The sequence below is a fragment of the Canis lupus genome, chromosome 36 (genome assembly GCF_003254725.2).
Source record: "Canis lupus dingo isolate Sandy chromosome 36, ASM325472v2, whole genome shotgun sequence".
Taxonomy (NCBI): domain Eukaryota; kingdom Metazoa; phylum Chordata; class Mammalia; order Carnivora; family Canidae; genus Canis; species Canis lupus.
The window spans coordinates 14,730,326-14,752,430 of record NC_064278.1 but is presented as its reverse complement, the minus strand read 5'-3'; the positions used below and the strand labels follow the sequence as shown (position 1 = coordinate 14,752,430).

The 22,105-nt window shown below is 34.2% G+C and overlaps 1 protein-coding gene across 7 annotated transcripts in view; it reads right to left on the bottom strand.

Annotated features, from left to right (window-relative positions):
• Positions 1-22,105, bottom strand: part of UBR3 (ubiquitin protein ligase E3 component n-recognin 3) — a 224,727-nt gene that overhangs the window by 143,815 nt on the left and 58,807 nt on the right. For all 7 annotated transcript variants that reach the window (XM_035697762.2, XM_025460110.3, XM_025460112.3 and 4 more), the window contains exons 6-10: positions 19,355-19,421; positions 12,920-13,050; positions 11,300-11,528; positions 4,067-4,246; positions 3,384-3,517 (exon numbers count right to left, since the gene is read on the bottom strand). In XM_035697762.2, the coding sequence (XP_035553655.2) occupies positions 3,384-3,517; positions 4,067-4,246; positions 11,300-11,528; positions 12,920-13,050; positions 19,355-19,421 (741 nt within the window). The remainder of the gene's footprint in view (positions 1-3,383; positions 3,518-4,066; positions 4,247-11,299; positions 11,529-12,919; positions 13,051-19,354; positions 19,422-22,105) is intronic.

Sequence of the window (22,105 nt, the reverse complement as noted above, 5' to 3'; positions counted from 1 at the left end):
TTGTTTATCCATATGTAAAAATGGACATAGTACTATCTACCTCCTAGTACTGTGAAAGAAGCAGGTGAAATAATGTTCGTAAAATGCTCTGTGTCGTAGTCTATCTAGCACTATGTGTGACAAGCAGTTTAGTGCTCCAAAGGGTCCTGGCCAAACACTTCTGTAGTCTGCAGTAACCTAACGTTGCCACTAGATGGAGATTTTACAGCTTATCTGTTCCGTTAGGAAGGCAAAAAGTAAGATTCTGGAAATGTGCCATCATTTTATTCAATATATCTGTTATCAATCTAGTATTGTTTATCTAGCCCTTAACATTTTCAAGAACCAAACAGCATTAAGGGCAATCATACAAAGAAAGTAAGTTATCTCATAAGTTTTTTTTTTTTATCAGTAATCCTTTAGTTTTGTATTTGATAATTAGAGAATAGAAACAACAAAATAGCTAATTTTTTTACTTTAATAGTCTTTCATGTAGCCTAAATTTCTAAAACCCAACAATAATACTGGTAAAAAGTTCTAGACATTCTTGCTTTTAACAGACAATTACAAGAAAGTGGGAAAGAGCACAAGTTCTGAAATCAAATGATTTCAAATTCAGCTTCTACTTAATAGCTGTGTGAACATGGGCAACTTATTAACTTCTGAAAGAAAGAGATGACAGTATCTACTTTATAAGAGATGAAGATTAGATAAGAATATGATGCGAAGAATATAGTGTAAAGAACATCTGGCAGAATGTAGGTGCTCATCAAGAAAATGTCTTATTTTAGGAACTAAATACTATTTAACTGAGAAACTACTTTCAAATTCTATCAGGACAATATAAACTTGTTTTTCTCTATTGTCTTCACTTCTTAGGCTAATGGAACTGTAACTCACTGCAATCTTGCCCTTCAAAGCTAAAAATTAAACTACTATCTAGAAACAATGAGTTCTCATTATCAGAAATAAACATAACCCCAATTTCATAATCAAAATTCATCCTAAACACAGTTGTCAGAATAATCCTCTTCAAATACTGATCTTTTCATATTAATATCCTATCAACCTCCCTGCTGCATCACTGTCTTTTGTTGACTTCTATGATACTATGTTCCTAAGGCTTTTCTCCGCATCCTTATCTCTGATGTCAAAATGTTAGTTCTTTCTTGAGGGTCCACTTCTCTCCCTTTTTGATCTTATCTTACCCCCTGGTGATAAATATAATTTACATTACCAAGGGTCTAAAATTTATAACCTTAATCCTGATTTATGTTTTGAGCACAAGACAAATCAGTCCCCACACTCATTACTCTCACAGCAACCTGTTTTCCTATAGAGCACTTACAAAACAAATCTGTGTGTTTACCCACTTAACATCTGTCTCCCTTATTAGACTGCCCCATGAGAACAAGAACCGTGTCTCTTCAATTCAACACCCAAAACCCAAGTATCTAGATAGTGTCTGGCATAAGAATAGCATTCAACAAATACTTTTTTTAGTGAATGAACAAATGAACCTCATATTATATGACAGGGTTTTTTATTTTTTATAAATGCTACAGCAGAAATTAAACAAAATACTATAAAACATTGAAACTAGAATCATAAACTTGACTGAAAGAACTTAAATGAGCAGGTTACGTATCAGCTGAGTAGCATTTTTGAAGAGCTAACACAAGTAGTTCTTCACTCTGATTAGAATCACTGCCGAGATCCTTCTGCACATCAAAGAAATCAAAATTTCTGACAGTGGAGCTTAGGCATATATATTTTTAAAGCTTCCCAGATAATTCTCACATAAGACTAGGCAGAAAGCATGAGAGACCATACAAAAAGGGACTAGTTTGAACAAAAGCACAGGAATCAAGGGAGGACACCACATGTTGAAGAATGATATTTAATTCAGTGAAGATATAGATAAACAAAGAGGTAGAGATGGAAGATGAATTATGAGAGACAAGTTAAGGGCAAATGATAAAGGATCTTAAATGTCTCTATAGAAAACACAGATGTTACCCTGTAGACAGTTGAGAACTATAATGATTCTTAAGCAAAGGAGAGATACGCACAGAGCTTAGAAAAGTAATTTAAGTATTGGACCGATTAGAGTAGAAAAAAATCTAGAGGCAGGAAAACCAGTTAAATTATCTTAACAACCCAGATTTTAAAGATATAAAGAAATAAATTAAAACACAGGAAGTGGGAGGAAGACTTTCTAGAACAGAAACAAAATTTCATAGTATCTGATTACAGGTTGAATGCAACTGGCACATGAGAGAAAGTTTCTGTATTAGATAACTACATATTTTCAGATACCATAAATGATGTAAAGGACACAGTACAGGCAGATGAATTTAATACATTAATTAGGGGCTTGAGAAAATTAATGTACCTCTAAGGAGATAGACATGAATAGCCAGAGCTGTTGAAAATCTGAACCTGGTTAGACTAACAAAGTTGTAAGTCACATGCATTTGGAGAACAGCCGAACTCATGAGAGAAAATATGAATCTGCTTAAAGGAATTCATATATTTAAAGTATATATGGAGGAGGGCCTCATAATAACCCTGTGAAGAAGGGCAGGCTTTAGTGTCCCATTTTCTTTTGCTTTGTTTTCTAAAAAACTAAGGAGAAAGACGGAGATGTTCAAATAGTTTTAAATGAGTTGACCAAGCAACTTAAGTAGAAAAATGCAGAGATAAGATCAAAATCCAAGACTTCTAAATATTTCCACTATAAAATCTTGTCCAGCATCCTTATTAATACAGTTGGCAGCTGGTCTTCATGGGATCCATATAGCAAAACCTCAGTCAGGGCATTTCATTTTTCTAGATCATCCAAGGACTGTGGAGACTACCCATCAAACCAATACTTTAAAATGCAAAAGTAAAAAAATATATTTGTATACGGACACAAATACATGCAATTACAAGTGATCATTTTCTTAACCAATTATAAGAATTTATATTGTTGCTATGTTACTCTTAAGATTCCTTTTGTAGACAGCTGGAAGTTGTATGAAGTGTATACTTTGTGCTTGGAATCTTAAAAATATAAACTTTATTAAGAACTATTCTCATTTCTTGAAAGACAAAAAGCATCAGGCAACTAACTAACATAATGGATAAAATGAAGCAACAAAGATAAATGTGGAGACTTCTAATAAAGCTCCAAACACTATTCATGGTAAGAGAAGACTACAAGGATCTGACAAATATAATGAACTCCAATCTAAGAATAATAATTACTGTCTGAGGTCAGCTGTCACAAAACTGAATTCACAATTAAACATTGCCCATTATTATATATGAGTAAACAAGTCAATGTTTTCACAAATCTTTTTCTTAAATCACTCTTTTAAAGTTAAAGACAGAAATTAACAAAAATATTTTCAACATACCCTAACTTTACAATGGGATAAGAGCCCCCACATTGGCTGTGCACAGGCCTCAAGTTCAGCAGCAAAGGCAGCATAGTAGGTCTGAGACTCAAATTCCACATGCTCATTTAGTTCTCGCTTGTTTAAGTTCATACCTTGCAAAAATTAAAGCAGATATAAACTTTGCCAAATGGGAGCAAGTATTCAAATTAAAATCAAGTAAAATACTTCCTAGCACCAAAGACTGATGCGCACAAACAGCATAAATGACACAATATCTAGAAAAATAAATAAATTATTTAAAATAAAATAATCTAGTCTTTTCAGAAGTTTTTACACTTTGTGAATTATCTGTTATATAACTAAATATGTTAAACAAGAAAGTCAAAACTATTTAATTGATGCTACTTGAAATTTTATGAAAGTGCTATAAATCTTTCTTGAGTAGATTAGAAATTTCTGGATTAATGATTTAAAGTGCTAAAATACTACACTCATTTCCTTTTTAATAATTTGATATTTTGCATGACTCTAATATATCTTCATGAACACCTGATTAAAGTACTTACAAATCTTAATTAAAATGAAACATTTCACATGTAACCCAAATAATGTGCTACTATCTTTTAATTAGTATATCTGATCGTTTTGCATTATGCACTTTGTAAACTAAAAAAAATTAACCAAAAAAGTAAAATTCATACCTTGAAAGAAAGATACAAAGTTCATCCATGTAACTAACAAACCATGGTCCTCCAAAAATCTCTTAGCCACACTTTGATGAGAAAGGATATTAATAAAATCACTGACAAGAGGCCAGTAAGTGTTATTCTTCAGTAATGCTTCTCCACAGTTCACTACCACATGTAAACTATTTTCTTCATCTAAAACAGACACACACAGCCCAGTAATAAGTTTAAAAAAAAAAAACAAACCAATGATACACATTATACACATTAGAAACAGGGATATCTGAATTCAAACTACAGCCATATGATGTGTTACTTAGACTCTGAATCAATTTACCCATCCATAAAATGGGGAAAAGACATGTATCTTAAGGGAATTAAATGAAGTATTAACATAACACATAACATATAACATTACATTATTAAAATTATTATTACCACATTAGTTTAACATACTACATGACATTGAGCTAAGTATATGTTCATAAAACTTTATTATTTCCTTGATTTTAACAACATAATGTAATATGTTCAGTGCCAATTAGTAAAATATCTTTATCCCTAGGTTAATCTCATTCCACCTTATCAAACAAATCTGTAAGATATGGATTATATAATTGCTTTCTTCTATTCAAAGAATATATAAATATAATTTTATAGCAAACACAGTGTTCTAAAAATTAAAGATACATGTAACTAAACTTCTTAATCCTTTTTTAAAAATCCTAAAGTTTAATTACATTACTGTGGGTGGTGAAAGATTAGGCATGTACAAATCTTTACTATTAGAAATTAGAGTGTATATGCATTAGCTCTCTTAACCTATTCCAACTTAACTGATTCACTGGACAAATGAGCCCCCCATTCCTACTATAAAACATACTAATATTCATAGTATATAGAGTGCTCAAAGCTACTAACCTATTCCCTCCTACATAAAAGCCAAAATACATACTTATCCAGAGTCTTTTTTTGTTTCTGTTCATGCTAATTGTTCTTTTTAAAATTTAAATTATAAGTACATACATAAACTGATGATTATGAATACATAAAGACAAATATTACAAAAACTGGGTCATAAGTTTGAGAGACAATAAAAGTGCCTAAGAAAATGCTAAAAAAATCTTGGAGAAAAATCATAAAAACCTAGAATTTTACACTCAGATTGGTTCACAAAGATCTTTCTGTTCTAACTCTAAAGACACTGAAACTGGAAATCACAGATGATGCTTTGCAGAAGTGGTACATATAAGAAAGATGAAGGAGAACTCCAATCAAGGAAACCATATCTTAAAAATGCTTTGCCCAAAATTAACAGGTTAGAGAATGAATATGCATCTCTGTATTTTAAGTTAAAGTATATTGTTTAATACATCTATGTATCTTTTTTTATGATTCCTCACTTTAACCAACTTTTTCAACTAACCATCTACTTGTTAAACTCATCAGTGAAGAGGCTTCTATTGCACTTACTTTCCATATATTAAATTTACGTTTTCAGTCCATGAAATTATTTTACCCACCTCTTAACTTTTAAACATATATAAGAACAGGACCCACAATGTTAATCATACTCTCTTTTAGTGCCTCTAATAGGATGAGAGGTATAACTGAACGAAGTTGGGACTTTTACAGATACCCATACCTAAGATTAGTTGTCACTCTGAGTGACAACTATTGCCACCATGAGTTAATGAGCAGTTGCTATTAACGGAACAGTGCTCAGTGATGCTGGAATTTAAAATTTTTTAAACATGAAAATCACTGTTCTATTTTATTGAAACCAGAAGATGAATATGCAGAATACAATTAATCAAAATTATTATTTTCCTGGCACTGCTTTAAATACTACTGTTCTTGTGAAAACTACTTTGGAACCGTCAATGAAATAAAAGGACTAGGACTTCTATTTTTCCCTGAGACTCACTCAGCAACAAATATTCATTGAGCACTTACTGAGGGCAGGGTATTCTATTAAGTTTGAGAATACAGAGGTAAATCAATCAGAACTTATATAGTATCTCTCTCCATTGAGATTAATAAAAGAAGACTGGGTGTGATAGGGCTATGATAGCCAAAGCACAAGAAGTTATAGGGAAAAAAAACAGCTAGTCTACAATTCAGGAAAAGACTTTCCTGAAGAATAAATGTCTAAACTAAGACCTACAGAATGAAGGGGGAATTAGGATCAGCCAAACAAACTAGGGATGAGAGAGGAAAATGGTATTCTAGGTAAAGGCAGCAATAAAAAAAAAAATGGAATTGCTGGGAGAAAGAAGGGTGACACAAATGAAGCCAGAGGACCTAAAAAATCAGCTTCAGGAGATTGGAGTTCATGTGAAGAGGATGACAAGACACCGGGGGTGGGGGGGGTAGGGTTGAGAGAAAGGAACATGATCAGATGTGTAGTGTGGAAAGTGACTAAGAGAGGGTGGTGATGGCTAGTGGTATAAGGTCTTAAGAGACGACAATGGCTTGAATTATGGTGGTGGCGTGAAGATGTAAAGATGAAGAGAAATGGCTACTTTTAAGATGTTTAGAAGGTTCAAATGACAGACTCAGCGATGTTCATTATATCTACAAGAAGCAAGAAGTCAAAAATGACTCCTAGGTTTCTAATTTGGGCAGCTGTGTTAAGTGATTGGACAGTGGTACCAAAACACACACTTGTGTACTCACATACACACATACACACACACACACACACACACACACACACACAATAACTGAAGAGAAGCAGGCTTGATAAAGACGTAAGAAGGAATTTTTGGTGTGGACATTGTGTGTTTGAGGTACTTGTAAACATCCAAAGAGTATAGCTCGATAAACAGTTTCATATTCAGGACAGATCAGTCTGGGATTATTACCATATACAAACATTCCTATGTTATGCAACATTTGGTTTTGGGAATGGGGGGGTTGGCTTTTTTTGTGAAAGAGAGAGAGACGCCAGGAGAAGGGCAGAGGGAGACAGAATCTTAAGCAGACCCCATGCCCAGTGCACAATCCTCAGATCATGACTTGAGCTGAAATCAAGAGTCAAATGCTTAATCGACTGAGCCACCTAGGCGTCTCTATGACATATGGTTTTAAGTTCTCATTTTATACAGACTGTTTCATAAGACAAATTATAAGATTTCAGGGATATGAATAGTTATGAGTTATGCTTGAATCACAAAAGTAATACGGTGTAGAAACACAAATACAACAAAGTAAAAGTATAAGGTAGGGATTACATACTACTAGAGGCTTTTTTCTTTTAATCTTTAGCTATTGCTGTGGCCATGTGAATTCTCATTGTCTCAGCTTCTGTATTTACTTATAGAAAAAATTTTCAAAACCTGTATAACAAAAATTTCTGTAAAAGCTAAATACATTTAAAAAATAAAAACAAAGTACAGAGATCCTGTTGTAATATCTGTAGCTACTTATAGGTAGTTCAAAATATTTAAAGCCCATTCTAATAAACTTGATGTAAAAACAGGAAAGTTTATGGTGTCTTTAGAAAACCAGTAAATATGTATCATGAAATATTATGCTACTTTTGAAAATGGAATAAAACACCATGAGAGCTAAAGATAATTTTAGACGTTGGCTTAGAAATAATGTGATATACTTCTGGAAAAAAATTGTACTTAAAGATCTTAGCAATGCTACCAACAGCTATTTAGCTTTTGGAAAATTCAATTTTTTAAAGAATTTCTAGGACAGACAACCTGCATTAGAAGGGAAGTATATACAGAAAGCTAAATAAGACTTTGCAATATGACTTCAGAAAATATGGGAAAAGTGACAAAGTGCCAAAAAACACCAACATCAACAGGACAATCAGAAAAGAGTTTGGGGCCACAGAAAGAATAGACCATCAATAGTGTGAAATGCTACTGAAAAACAGGAAAGATAAGGTCCAAAGAGTGGTCACAGTTTTCCCCCATCATGTATGTCATGAAAAGAGTGATCATATAATTTATTATATGAACTGGAATACTGATGAGAGTAAAAGAGAATATAAATAACTATGTCAGAACAACAGAGGGACACCTGGGTGGCTCAGTGGTTGAGCGTCTGCCTTCAGCTCAGGGCGTGATCCTGGAGTCCCGAGACTGAGTTCCACATTGGGCTCCCTGCATGGAGCCTGTTTCTCCCTCTGCCTGTGTGTGTGTGTGTGTGTGTGTCTCATTAATAAATAAAATCTTAAAAAAAAATAGAACAATAGGCATTGCTTGGAGCCATTTTGGGGAAAGTAGAACATGTGACCACTAGAGTCCTAGACAATTTCGGGGAGAGCAACAGAATTATGAAAGTAGACACTAGACTAAGGTTGGTTACTGAATGACGGAAAAGCAAGGAAACAAACTCTTTCAGGAAATCTGGCTACAGAAAAAAATATGAGGCAGATTCAAATACATCTTCTCAAACATTCTTCCTTGAAGATCAAGTGCAAACTATATATAACTAATAAGTACTGCTAAACCACTTCATCAAGAAAATAGACTCCAGATTGTTTCCATAAGAGCAGACACTTCTAAATTTTAAAAGTTTTCTAGTTTAGGGCACCTGTGTGGCATAGTTGGTTAAGTATCTGATTCTCGATTTCAGCTCAGGTCATGATTTCAGAGTCCTAAGACAGAGCTTGGCATGAAGTCTGCTTAAGACACTCTTTCCCTATACAAATCAAAACCACAATGAGATACCACATCACACCAGTGAGAATGGGGAAAATTAACAAAGCAGGAAACCACAAACGTTGGAGAGGATGTGGAGAAAGGGGAACCCTCCTCACTGTTGGTGGGAATGTGAACTGGTACAGCCACTTTGGAAAACTGTGTGGAGGTTCCTCAAAGAGTTAAAAATAGATCTGCCCTATGACCCAGCAATTGCACTGCTGGGGATTTACCCTAAAGATACAGATGCAGTGAAACGCCAGGACACCTGCACCCCGATGTTCATAGCAGCAGTGTCCACAATAGCCAAACTGTAGAAGGAGCCTTGGTGTCCATGGACAGATGAATGGATAAAGAAGCTGTGGTTTATGTATACAATGGAATATTCCTCAGCCATTAGAAACGACAAATACCCACCATTTGCTTCAACGTGGATGGAACTGGAGGGTATTATGCTGAGTGAAATAAGTCAATAGGAGAAGGACAAACATTATATGGACTCATTCATTTGGGGAATATAAAAAATAGTGAAAGGGAATAAAGGGGAAAGGAGAAAAAATAAGTGGGAAATATCAGAAAGGGAAACAGAACATGAGAAACTCGTAACTGGGAAACGAACAAGGGGTGGTAGAAAGGGAGGTGGGTGGGGTTGGGGGTGACTGGGTGATGGGCACTGAGGGGGCACTTGATGGGATGAGCACTGGGTGTTATTCTATATGTTGGCAAATTGAACACCAATAAAAATTTTTTAAAAAGACTCTCTTTCCCTCTTCCTCTGCCCCTCCTCACCACTCTCTCTCTCTCTCTCAAATAAATAAAATCTTTAAAAATTTAAAACAACTTTTGAAAATTAAAGTTTTCCAGTTTATAAATTAAAAATATTTTGTGAAAAATCCTTCTCTAAATATGTAATTCTATATAAAAGAAAATCACCAATATACCTGAATTATAGATACTATTTCAAAAAAGAATAAGCAATACATGTAATACAGAATCTTTAAACAAAAGGGTCATCTTACATGAAGATAAAAGAACTATATAATACAAAGCAGCTTTTAAGTTTTCCTTTAAAAAAGGGAAACGTATATGGCTTAATGTAAATAATGTATTATGTTCCCACTATACCTACAATGGAAAGACAGTCACGTAGTGGTCAGGAGTACAGGTTTAAGTGCTCACTTCAGCAGCACATATACTAAAAATAGGAGTACAGGTTTAAGTCAGACACCTAGCCTTACTACTTATAGCTAAAAACCATAGATCATTAACTTCAATTCCCTAAGTCACAGTTTCCTCCCCTATAAATTAAGAAAAAAACAAAACAAAACAAAAAATACAGCATCTACAGATGGCTAAATGATATAATACAAAGTACTGAGAAAAGAGTACTGCATATAGTGAGTGCTCAAAAGATGGCAGATATTATATTAGCTAGCTATTATTAGCATATATAAGGCAGTGCACTCTATGTTGAGTATACACTATTTTTCAGGCTATGGTTCACATGAGAATAGACAAGACTATCAGAATAGAAAGAAAATAGTAGCTAATATGCAAAAGGAAGTAACAGTGGAACAAAAAGTCTCAACTACAAGATCTCTCCTCCAAAGAAAATGGAAGTCCTGAGATTTAATCTCAGGTATTGTCTGGTGTTAAAGTTTAGCTCCATATGCCAACAAATGAAAACACAGTACTATCGATGTTGGCTTGCTTTGTGTCATGGTTAAGGGCAGATTCTGACATCAGGATGATAGGAAGACCTTGGCTCTGTCATTTACTAGCTATCTTATCTATGGTAAATGCCTTAACTTCTCTAAACCTCAATTTACTTATCTTTAAAGTGGGAATAATAAGGACAATAATAATATCAATCTCAGAGAATTATTCAGAAGTTTAACCGAGACAACATATGAATAGTGTTAACATAGTGCCCCATACATAGCAAATACTCCACATAAATTATTACAAGGAGATAAAGTTAAGATGAAAGACCACAGTGAAATGAGAACAGGAGGAAGCCCTAGAAATATTATGGCAGTTTGAGGAGTACCAACCATATAGTGGGCACAAAAGAAAAAAACTAAAGATATTACTGTGGAAAAACAAAAAACAGCAAGATTTATTTCAATTTTTAAATTATTAAACTATAGGCATATAAAAATATCTAAGGCAGATAACAAATTTATAATAAAAAATAGGAACATGTCTAATAAAGAAATGGGTTAAATTATGGTAAAGCCATATGACATACTGCAATCATTAAAAAACATGTTTTCAAGACATACAACACAGTGGCATATTTTTAAAGTATTATTTGAATCTGTAAATATGCTCATATCACGCAAAAAGACAGAAAAGAAATATCCAAAAATCTCAAGTTATTTGTGAATAACAAAGCTAAAAGTAAGTTTAAAGTTTGTCTCAAAAAAAATAGTTTGTCTTAAATTTAGATGAAAATTTTCAAAAAATTATTTAACAAAGATATACTATAATATTTTAAAGCTATTTTAAGCATATAAGGATTCTTAAGATTAGTTACACAAGTATACCAATAATAAAACTAGTGAAATAACCCTGAGTTTACCTTGTAGCTCACTTTTAATAAGGCAACTTTCCATCATGTATAATAGCACAGTGACCATAATATCCAGCAGTTGACATTCTTCTGTTACCTGTCTGGCTAACTCTTCATTGCTGAACAACTGAACACTAATATGCACAATTCTGTTAGACATTGTATCTGATTCATGACTTTTCTTCAGTGTTTTCATAATGAAAGCATAATGCTGAACAAAAGTTTTTGTAAAAGCAACCTGTAAATTTTTTTAAATAGGAAGAAAGAAACACATTAGTTTGAGTTTTAGAACACATTTTCCAATACATCATATTAACATTTTAAAGCTATTGTTAGCTTATGATGACATCCAAAGTAATTTTATTTTTTTTCCAAAGTAATTTTTAAAGTAATTTCAATGATGATAGTAGTCACATTCTTTTTTTGGAACCTTAGCAAAATACCTGGTTAGTTAAGAAAAATCTTAATAGGTATTTTTAATTATTAAACTTTTAGAACGATTATAAATACCATGATTTTAAAATACAATTTTCACTTTGCTTACAGATATGTCAATTAACTAACATAAAAGTAGGTGTCTTTGCTTTGCGCTATCTACTTTAACAACAAAATCTAAGGTCTTGATTAAAAACCATATCAGAGGATTTAATATAACTCCAAAATCAAGGGAGTCAATGTGATTACTACAAAAGAAATGTCTTCTCCTATTTGATTGGAAAGCTGACCATTATCTGACTAAATACTCTTGCTGTGTAACATATGCATTTCTTCTTGTTTTCTTAACTGGGTATAGACACAAAACAATGGCATTATTCATTAAAATGTAACTTCTAAAAAAAAAAATGTAACTCCTAAGGAGGCTTTATTACCTAAACTGTAAGAACTACAGTCAAAAAAAGTGGGGGGGGGGGGGGGGAGAAGAAGGACAGCATAATTTATTTTCTTTTTATACACTAGGTTATGTCACTTTGCCATGACCACATGGTGGTCATAGGTGAGGGTCCAGACCATCTGGAACTAGAGCCTCTACCTATCTACATGTGTATATAGGTCAATAACTGCTCTGTGTTTAATGGTTATGGCCAGCAACAACTAACCCTATGATTTTCCCAAGCCTAACTACATAATCCTCTTTTATTAAAGTAATCTCTACGCCCAACATGGGTCTTGAACTCATAATCCCGAGATCGAGAGTAGTATGCTCTACCAACTGAGCCAGCCAGACATCCCTCTAATCCTACAATCTAAATTTAGCTGTCCCCTTAAACATTCTCATAGCACTCTGTACCTCTCCTTTGGAGAACCCACCACAATTTAATTGTACATATTTACTTCTGCAATTATGTTTTTGTTTGTCCCTCGGCATTCTCTTTGGACCAAGTTCCATGCAGAGAGACTACCCTTAGGAATACTGCTTTGTAAAACTGCTTTGCTTCAGATTTATGATCCCTTGCTTTTTGTGCAAACCTTGTTTTGATAGCATAAGAAGCTAATGCTTTTTATTAGTATTATATCAACCTTCAAAGCTACAATAAGCCACAGCTGAGAAACAAACCAAAAAAATTCATAATGAAAAGGCAAAGAAAGGGGAGCAAAGTTCAGAAAGGAAGGGAAAAAACATATGGATACCTTATACTCTTGATCTGGAAGCATGTTGAGTAAGAAAGTTACCATCTTCTGAGGGAATTCATACTTTATAGTCCAAAACAACAGTTCTTCTAGAAAACTTTTATGTTTCAAAACATCCATTATAGATTGATCTACATAAAAAAAGAAAACTTATCACCTAATGATTTAAGTTGCTCATCTCATTTAAGCCTTACTATAATTAATCATCTATCAACCTCAAACACTTGAATGTTTCTACAAATTAAGGATATCATTTCAATAATTCAATGATAATAATGACATCATCAATCCAGGTTTCTATCATCTCCATGGTATATAAATAATAAAATACCTTATATTTTATTAGAAAGCAGTTACTAAAAAAATAAGTAATTACTTGTCCTTAAACATAAGGTGTTTAAAATTTCTACTAAGATTCAAAATAATTATCTTACAAGAATAATATTCACAGTACTTAGTACTAATATTAATAGTAATAACTTTATTTTTTTAAGATTTTATTTATTTATTCATGAGAGACACAGAGAGAGAGGGGCAGACACAGGCAGAGGGAGAAGGAGGCTCCATGCACGGAGCCCGATGTGGGACTGGATCCCGGGTCTCCAGGATCAGGCCCTGGGCTGAAGGTGGCGCTAAACCACTGAGCCACCCAGGCTGCCCCAATAGTAATAACTTTAAGAACAAAATATTAAGGCCATAAAGCAAAGTTATTAAATCGTTTAATTTTTAGTTTTTAAAGAAAGGGAAGAAATTGTTATAAGATTCAATAATTTATTTCTTTAAAATTGTTCTTCATAAATTAAACACTAACTTTGCTGCAGGAAGTAATTACTAATCTATTGCTTACTCTAGTCTACAGAAGAATTTACTTTTATCTGGTAAGAATATACCAAGAAAATTATAAAGAATTGTTAACTTGCAACAGACTCAAGCCACCCTTCTTCATGCATAGGGAAAACAGAAAATGGATGCCCCTTTTAAATAAAAGTATTCAAAGAGGGATAAAATTACTAAACAGCCAATTTCTAAGCTACTCCTTGAGGTCCACTTTGTCTCCTGCTAATCTCTACATCTTTGTCACACTTAGTCAACAGAAAGGTCTCAACGGGTATATAATGAACTATTTTTAATACTTTGACTATTATTTCTTTCTCTCACTTTCTCTAATGTCTTTCCCTAAAAAAGAACTACAAAATTCTGACTATTGATCTTTGTGGGAGCAAATGATCTTGGGCTACTCCTCTGGATCATTAGGTCTATATAACGACATTTAAGAGGATATAGCAAGTGTCATATGTGAACGGACTAGTTAAGAGATGATGCTTACTGAAGGACTAGTGTTAGATGAGGGATTTTAAAAAATAGTATCACATACACCAAAATACTCAGGTATAGCCCTAAGTACATTACAGTTCAAAATGTTTTTCAGGGTAACCTGAAGCATTTTTTCAACTAACTCTACTCTCAACTAACTCTGAATAATGCAATCACACCACATCTCCTTAGGTCATGGATCAGTCTAAAAACGTAACAATAGGGACACCTGGGTGGCTCAGTCGGTTAAGCATCCGACTCTTGATTTTGACTCAGATCATGATCTCAGGGTCCTAAGATTGAGAGCCCTATATCGGGCTCTGCACAGAGTCTGCTTGTCCCTCCCCCTCTGCTCCTCCCCGTGCTTGCACTTGTACATATGCTTTCTCTGTCTAAAATAAATATTTTTTTAAATGTAACAATAAGCTCAATAAACATGCCATCAAGAAGCATGCCACTACTCTCCTGATTCTTCTATAAAAGTGTGAGTTTAATAGGCTTGAATCAGTACTTCTCAGACATAACTTTAACAAAATTTTTCTGTTAATAATTAATAACTCATTATTTTCAGAATAACATTTTTATTATTCTGGAGACATTATAATTTTAACTACAGAGAGGCAAAAGTTTGTCCCAATTCCCTAACTCCCTTTCAATGTGCCTTTTACTAAAAGGCACTTACATACATAAGCAGTATGTAATAGGGATAAAAATATACATACAATTATACTATACATCTCCTTAGTGGAAACATATTCTTTATTTTCTAAATCTCAGAACTTTCTACTTGTAAAACAGAAATCTCTTCTTCCTGAACTAGATCATTCCCAGGATATGATAATGATTTTAAAATAGAAATAAACCAGTCTTGCAAAAAATGAGGTAAAACATATTCAAAGGCACACACTGACAGATTCAAAGCCAAAAAGTAATAAAATTAGGGCCCAAATGAATCAGGTGACATGAACATATGGATTATGATTCAAAATTAGAATATAACCCAGAACATATTGCTGATGTCAACTTAATTCTTACACTTTAACACTGATTGAAAATTTTAGACTATCGAAAAATAAAATCCTTACAGATAAGTGTTTCTAGAATTATTTACAAAACTAAAAGAATTTGTAGTATTCTCAGAATTCAGTTACAACTCTGCAAGTCTGCATTTGCCAACTGAAAGCCTGAAGCTACCATAATTATTAGGTGTCATGTACTGAAAAAGAAAGAAACATTCACCTTGTTTTAATAAATAAAACAATCCAAGTGAACCAGAAAAGCTATGGCTTCTACGAAAATGAAATTAGCTGCAGTTGTGTATGATTCCATTTTTTCATCTTCAGACAAAAAAGGCAAAGAAAAACCCCACAATGTCTTCATTGTTGTTCTTAAAATAGGTGATGTCAGTTTCCCCAAGATATTTAAGACACAGTGTGATGTGTTTTGTGTGTTATGGAAATGTGGTTAGAAATGTTTCCACTAATTATATATGACTACATATTTACCTTTAAAAAATGGGTTAAATTGTCATGATTTTTACAATGCCTAAACTACCTTAAGCCAAACTGTAAAAAAAGAGACTTCTGAGCAATCAGCACGTGGTACAAATGCATAAGTGAGGTAAAGATTTCATTCGACAGCAGAGTCCAGACCCTGTAACTCAGGAGCTCCAATAATCTCAGCATGTTGACTAAAGCCCTGTAGGCCTCAGTTTCTTCATCCTTAAAATTTAGGTTTTGAGAATAGACGGTGAATGTAGCACAGTACCTCAACCTCTGGCCTATCATTACCTATTTTATTTTCGGCTCACTTTCAAAGTGCTAAACCAAATTCTTACAAAAACTAAACCACTCCCTGGATTTTCAATATTTTCAAAAGCAACTAACTATCACTTTTTTGGAAATAGGGATTCTACTAATTCAAAAAGCCATTTCTTCCATGCATATACTTAAAGCAAAATGATAACTGATCAAATCTTAAATCTCTGTACCACTTCCCATCAGTGGAGGAAGAAGAGAAGATAATCCAATCTTAAATATGAAAAAAATCAAGTATAAAATAAGCTTCAACCTTAAGTCTCCATAAAAAGTATCATCAGTCAAAGTTTGACCAAGCTGAAGGAAAATAATGACACCATAATAGGTATTTTTTTGGCATCCCTAAAGCTTAAACTCAAGTGTGTACCTAACAATCTGCTTCAACTCAGATGTGTCTCAAGGATTCAGATAAACACATAGACAACTCTGGTAAGTCTAAGGGCCAAGTAGCCATATGGAGTTCTAATTTCCTTCAGGCATTATAGGTTCTCCTGCTAGGCAAGGAAGAAGGGGAACACATGTACACGTGCGCATCCTGGACCACAGATCAAATTTCATGAACGTTGCTAGTGTAGGGGCCAAATGTAGGCTACCCCAAGATGGGCCACTTTGGCATAAAGATTACAAGGTTCCTCAAAAAATCAAAAACAGAAATACCATGTGATTCAATAATTCCACTATAGGGTATTTACCCAAAAAAAACCAAAACACTAATTCATAAAGATATATTATGTACAGCATCGTTTACAATGTTTACTGCAGCATTATTTACAATGGTCAAGATATGGAAGCAACCTAAGTGTCCATCAATAAACAAATATATAAAGAAAATATGATATATATACACAATAGGATATTAGGCAGCCATAAAAAAGGACAAGATTGTGCCATTTGAGACAACATGATAGACCTAGAGGATATTATGCCAAGTGAAGTAAGTCAGACTGAGAAAGACAAATACCATATGATTCTACTCATAAGTGAAATCTAAAATATATGTACATATATATAAATAAACAAAAAGCAGGATCAGACCTATAAATACACAGGACAAACTGATGGTTACCAGAACAGAACAGAACAGAACAGGTAGGGAGATGAGCAAAATGAAGAGAGGACATAAAGGCCTCCAGTTATGGAATGAGTAAGTTACAGGAAAAAAAAGCAGACCATATGGAATACAGTCTATGATACTATAATAGTGATGATAGCCACACTTGTGAACACAGCATAATGTACAAACTTTCAAATCACTAAGTTGTGTGCCTGAAATTAATGTAACATTGTGTGTCAACCATACTCAAACAAACAAAAGCAATCAAAACCCAGCAGATTCAGGAAAAGCTCTTTATCCTCTCCGTCAACTGCCTAAAAAGAATTTACATAGAGGACCTGCTCCAGGAAAAAAACTATCACCATAGATAACTACATTATGATATAAACTAAGTACGGTAGGCAGGGAGGAACCTAGCAAGACCTGTTTGATCAAAGTCCTCTATTCTCACTGTTTCTAAGTGGACTAGGAATCATGTGTTTATCAAATATTTACTTTTTTTCATCTTCCTGTGAACCGCGTATCTTCCCTCTGAAGACCCAGACATCATTTACCCCCTTCTCACTAGTTCAGAATGACCTGTATGCTTTATTTTGTCTGTTTTTGGAATTTCTATGTCTGTATGAATTCCCCATATGTAACGTTATTAAATTTTATTTTCTCCTGTTAATCTGTCTCATGTCATCTTCGTCTGGTTAGAAGGACCTTGAGGGGTCTCCACCACTAGGCTCTCCAAGTTAAATGCAGCCACAAAAGAACTCAGAACAGACTTACAAAATGAGCCTCAACTGAAACCGTCCACTTGCTCCACCTTTCCAAGCAGTTGTAAATATTCCACAAGACACATTCAGTACCAGAAACTATAATCTTATTATTCAAAATATTATTCAAAATAATAATTTAACTTCTGGAGACTATACTACCCCAGGATATAGACTGTGTTAAGATTTGGAAATCCATGGCAAAAATCCACAGAGCATGGGCTGTCAATTAGTAACAAGGGCTCTTGGAAAGATTCTAGTGAGGGTCAAGAAAACATAGTGATTAACAGTTGAGGCTCGGAGATTTGAATTAAGGATCTACTTCTCATTAGCTGTGATGTCTAACATGTCTCCATTTCCTCATTCATAAAATAGTAATAACTGTTTTGTAGGATGACTTTAAGAATTAAATGAAACAACATATGTGAAGTGCCTAGCACAATGTCTAGCATATACAAAAAGATCAATAAATATTACTCATTATTACTAATCTATTTCCTCACTATATATCTACTTCCTCCTTTGAGCAACCACATATTGAATCCTTACTGTACCCTAAATAAGTGCCATTCATTTTTATTCTCTTCCTCCCCCCGACCTCTCTCTCTCTCACCTTCTCTCCCATACTCACCCTTTTTCACTCTAGAAATTGCATATCTCAGATTACAAAAAGATGTAAATCAAACTATAATATAACTTCAGGCCAAAAACACTGGATCAAAGCATCAATGACAAGATTTACTTTTTTATGGCGACAAACATTATATGGTCTCATTCATTTGGGGAATATAAATAATAGTGAAAGGGAATAGAGGGGAAGGGAGAAGAAATGGGTAGGAAATATCAGAAAGGGAGGCAGAACATGGAAGACTCCTAACTCTGGGAAATGAACTAGGGGTGGTGGAAGGGGAGGAGGGCGGGGGTGGGGGTGACTGGATGGTGGGCACTGAGGGGGGCACTTGATGGGATGAGCACTGGGTGTTATTCTGTATGTTGGCAAATTGAACACCAATAAAAAATAAATTTATTATTAAAAAAATAATAATTCACATCTTATGAAAAAAAACAATAAACAACATTCCAATAGTAAGAGTTTCATTTGCTTTGGGATACCCCACAATCACTCCCTAACAATACTTTCTCCATTATTAGACAAATCTAAGAACATAACTCTCCCTTCAAAATGGCTAACCCACCAAGTGTTCTTAATGATTAAACATTTTTAGCTTATTTTTTAAGTTTTTATTTAAATCTAGTTAGTTAACATACAGTGTAATATTAGTTTGGGGTGTACAAGAGAGTGATTCATCACTTCCATATATCACCTAGTACTAATCACAAGTGTCCACCTTAATCCCCATCACCTATTTAGCCCATCCCCCACCCATCTCCCCTCTGGTAACCAACAGTTTGTTCTCCATGGTTAAAAATCTGTTTCTTAGTTTTCATTTTTAGCTTTTTATACAAGGAAAAAATTAAATATAAATACCTTTGGTGCTACTGCTTAGTTTGACCCTCTTTCTCTTGCCCAGACCTTGACTCCCATCCTGATCCTCCTGGAAGAGAATAAAAAAAAGAGAACAAAATCATATACAGTCCTATTCATGAATTTATACATTTTACCTAAATATAAATATACTTATAAATTATGTTAAATATGTAACACAGGCACGCTTACATAGTATTAATCAACACATTTCACTTCTATGTATACAGTATAATAAAATATATTTTTTATTTTTAAATTAGCATTATAATTAAAATATATAATGAAAATCCTTAGTATTAAAATACAAAAGCTCTTAAATTTAACCTGTGCTTTTAATGAAAGACTTATAAAAATCAAAAATGCCAAAATTAAAAATTTCCTATTTAGAAACATTTCCTAACCTTATAATATCACATGCACAAAGAAGATAAAGGGGAGGAGGGAAGCAGATTAACACAGGAAGAAAGAAGAGCAGGGGAAGAGGGCTAAAACAATGAATAGAGAAAAAGCTTTGAAGGATCTAAGAGGAAAAAATGAGTTCAAGAAATCAAATTCTGAAAAAATAAGCGCATTACAAGCTAGAAGTGACAGTTAAAAATAATAACAAATTTTAAGATACTTCGGGGAAAAAATTCAGGAAGGAAATATAGGCATTTCTGCTTATAAGTGATATATTCATTCCTGAAAAACCTCACACTAAAAATAACAAAGCTTAAAGGGGAAAAAAGATGAGGGGCAGACCACTGACATCCTATTCAAGTTTGTAACCCAAGAAGTAACAAAAGCAATGATCTGTACCTGGGGATATCATTTGGCCCAAATACCTTGGAGTGGTTTGAGGCCATCTCAAGGGATGTTAACACAGCATCACAACCAGAAAGGAAACCCAGTCAGCTAAGACAGCAAAGAAGGAAAAGGAGCAGAGGAAGCAGCAGCCTGCCCCTAGTGCAACCAATTGTGAAGCTAGAGGTGTGCCTCTTGGGGAAGGAGCCCTGAACGCAAGTGCTCCTTTCTAATTTTTTTTCCTTTCTAATTTTTTAAAATATTGTTGGAAAAGTTCCTGCTCCCTTCACAGCAGAATTCAGGTTTTTTCCCCTTCCAACTAAAGGATATGATTCTACCCCATTATCCTAGTTCTTCTGAACTAGGAAAGACTGAATAGGATTCCCAAACCTCCATGTTATACTGACATCTTTTTCCTATTTTCCAAATATCTATGAGCCAAATGATATTACAAAGATATGTGTGGTAGTATTCTGTATACAGTCTGTTGTACTAGCAATGGTGTTGTGCAGGTGTGGCAGTTAGAACTGTGGTACAAATTCCCAGGTATTTTCTCAATTACAGCCCATCAGATCTCCAAAGCAGAAAAGCAGCCTCGGCTTCATGCCGTTTTATCTATTGGTATGGCTTCCTTGGCCTACACACCACAGCCTTCACTTCAGGTTTCTGTCAAACCTAGCATCCTTCCTCAGAGCTGGGGTTTTCCAAACATAACACTTAGCTTAGTCAATGAGCATTTCCTCAACCCTTCCATATGCTCTCCCCATGAACCCCCCACCCCCCGCCAGTCCTCTCTATCTAACACCTGGCAGTGGTACTAATAGTCAAACTACACTCTCCTCCTCCTCTTCTACCAAGCTCACTTTCTCTAGGAGTAACTCAGCCAAAATGAAATTCTGAGCCTTAAAAGACAAAAAAACAGACACAAGAATATAAAATCATGACATAGAGCCCAGAGGGTTCAAAAGTATGAGATCTAGCTAACAGCCATTTATGAAACTGTTCCCCCAGTCTTGAGAAAAAAGACAAATTTGGAAAAATATTTTATAACCAAGGCTAGGATTATTTCATAATTTTAAATATAAACTTCCTTAAAAAAAAGAGTATCCTAGATCAAGCAATGGTCATGGCATAACAAAGTTCTATAAATTTCCCAACCTTCCAGTCTAAAAAACAAGTAAAATTAACCAAGCAAAGGAGAGGAAAGCCATTCCAAGAAAAGACAGCATGAACAAAAGCACAATGACAGAAGTCTTGAAATATAGACCAGGGAGTTGGGCTTCACATCATGGTAGATTATCAAATACAGCTAGGAAGGGAGATTATAGGAAATTGGGAAAATACATACTCTAGTATGTTACTGGTGAGGGTATAGTGGTATAATTTTTCTGAATGGCAATTTATCAATACATGTCAAAAGCCTTTAAGTATATTTATTTATCATTGTAACAGAAGTTTTAGTTACAGGAATTTATCCTAAAGAAACAGACAAGTGAATAAGGACTATATGCACAATTATTTATCACAATGTTATTTATAATAGCAAAATAAAAGAATCTCTGGCTTCCAACAGCAGAGGAATAAGTAAACAAATTATAGCATACCTCTACTCAAAGAAAAACAATGCTAGAGCTCTATTGTCATTGTGACCAGGTATTTCTTCAAAAAAAACATTAAAAACGAGCTGAGTGAAGTAAGTCAGTCGGAGAAGGACAAACATTATATGTTCTCATTCATTCGGGGAATATAAATAATAGTGAAAGGGAATATAAGGGAAGGGAGAAGAAATGTGTGGGAAATATCAGAAAGGGAGACAGAACGTAAAGACTGCTAACTCTGGGAAACGAACTAGGGGTGGTAGAAGGGGAGGAGGGCGGGGGGTAGGAGTGAATGGGTGACGGGCACTGGGGGTTATTCTGTATGTTAGTAAATCGAACACCAATAAAAAATAAATTAAAAATTAAAAAA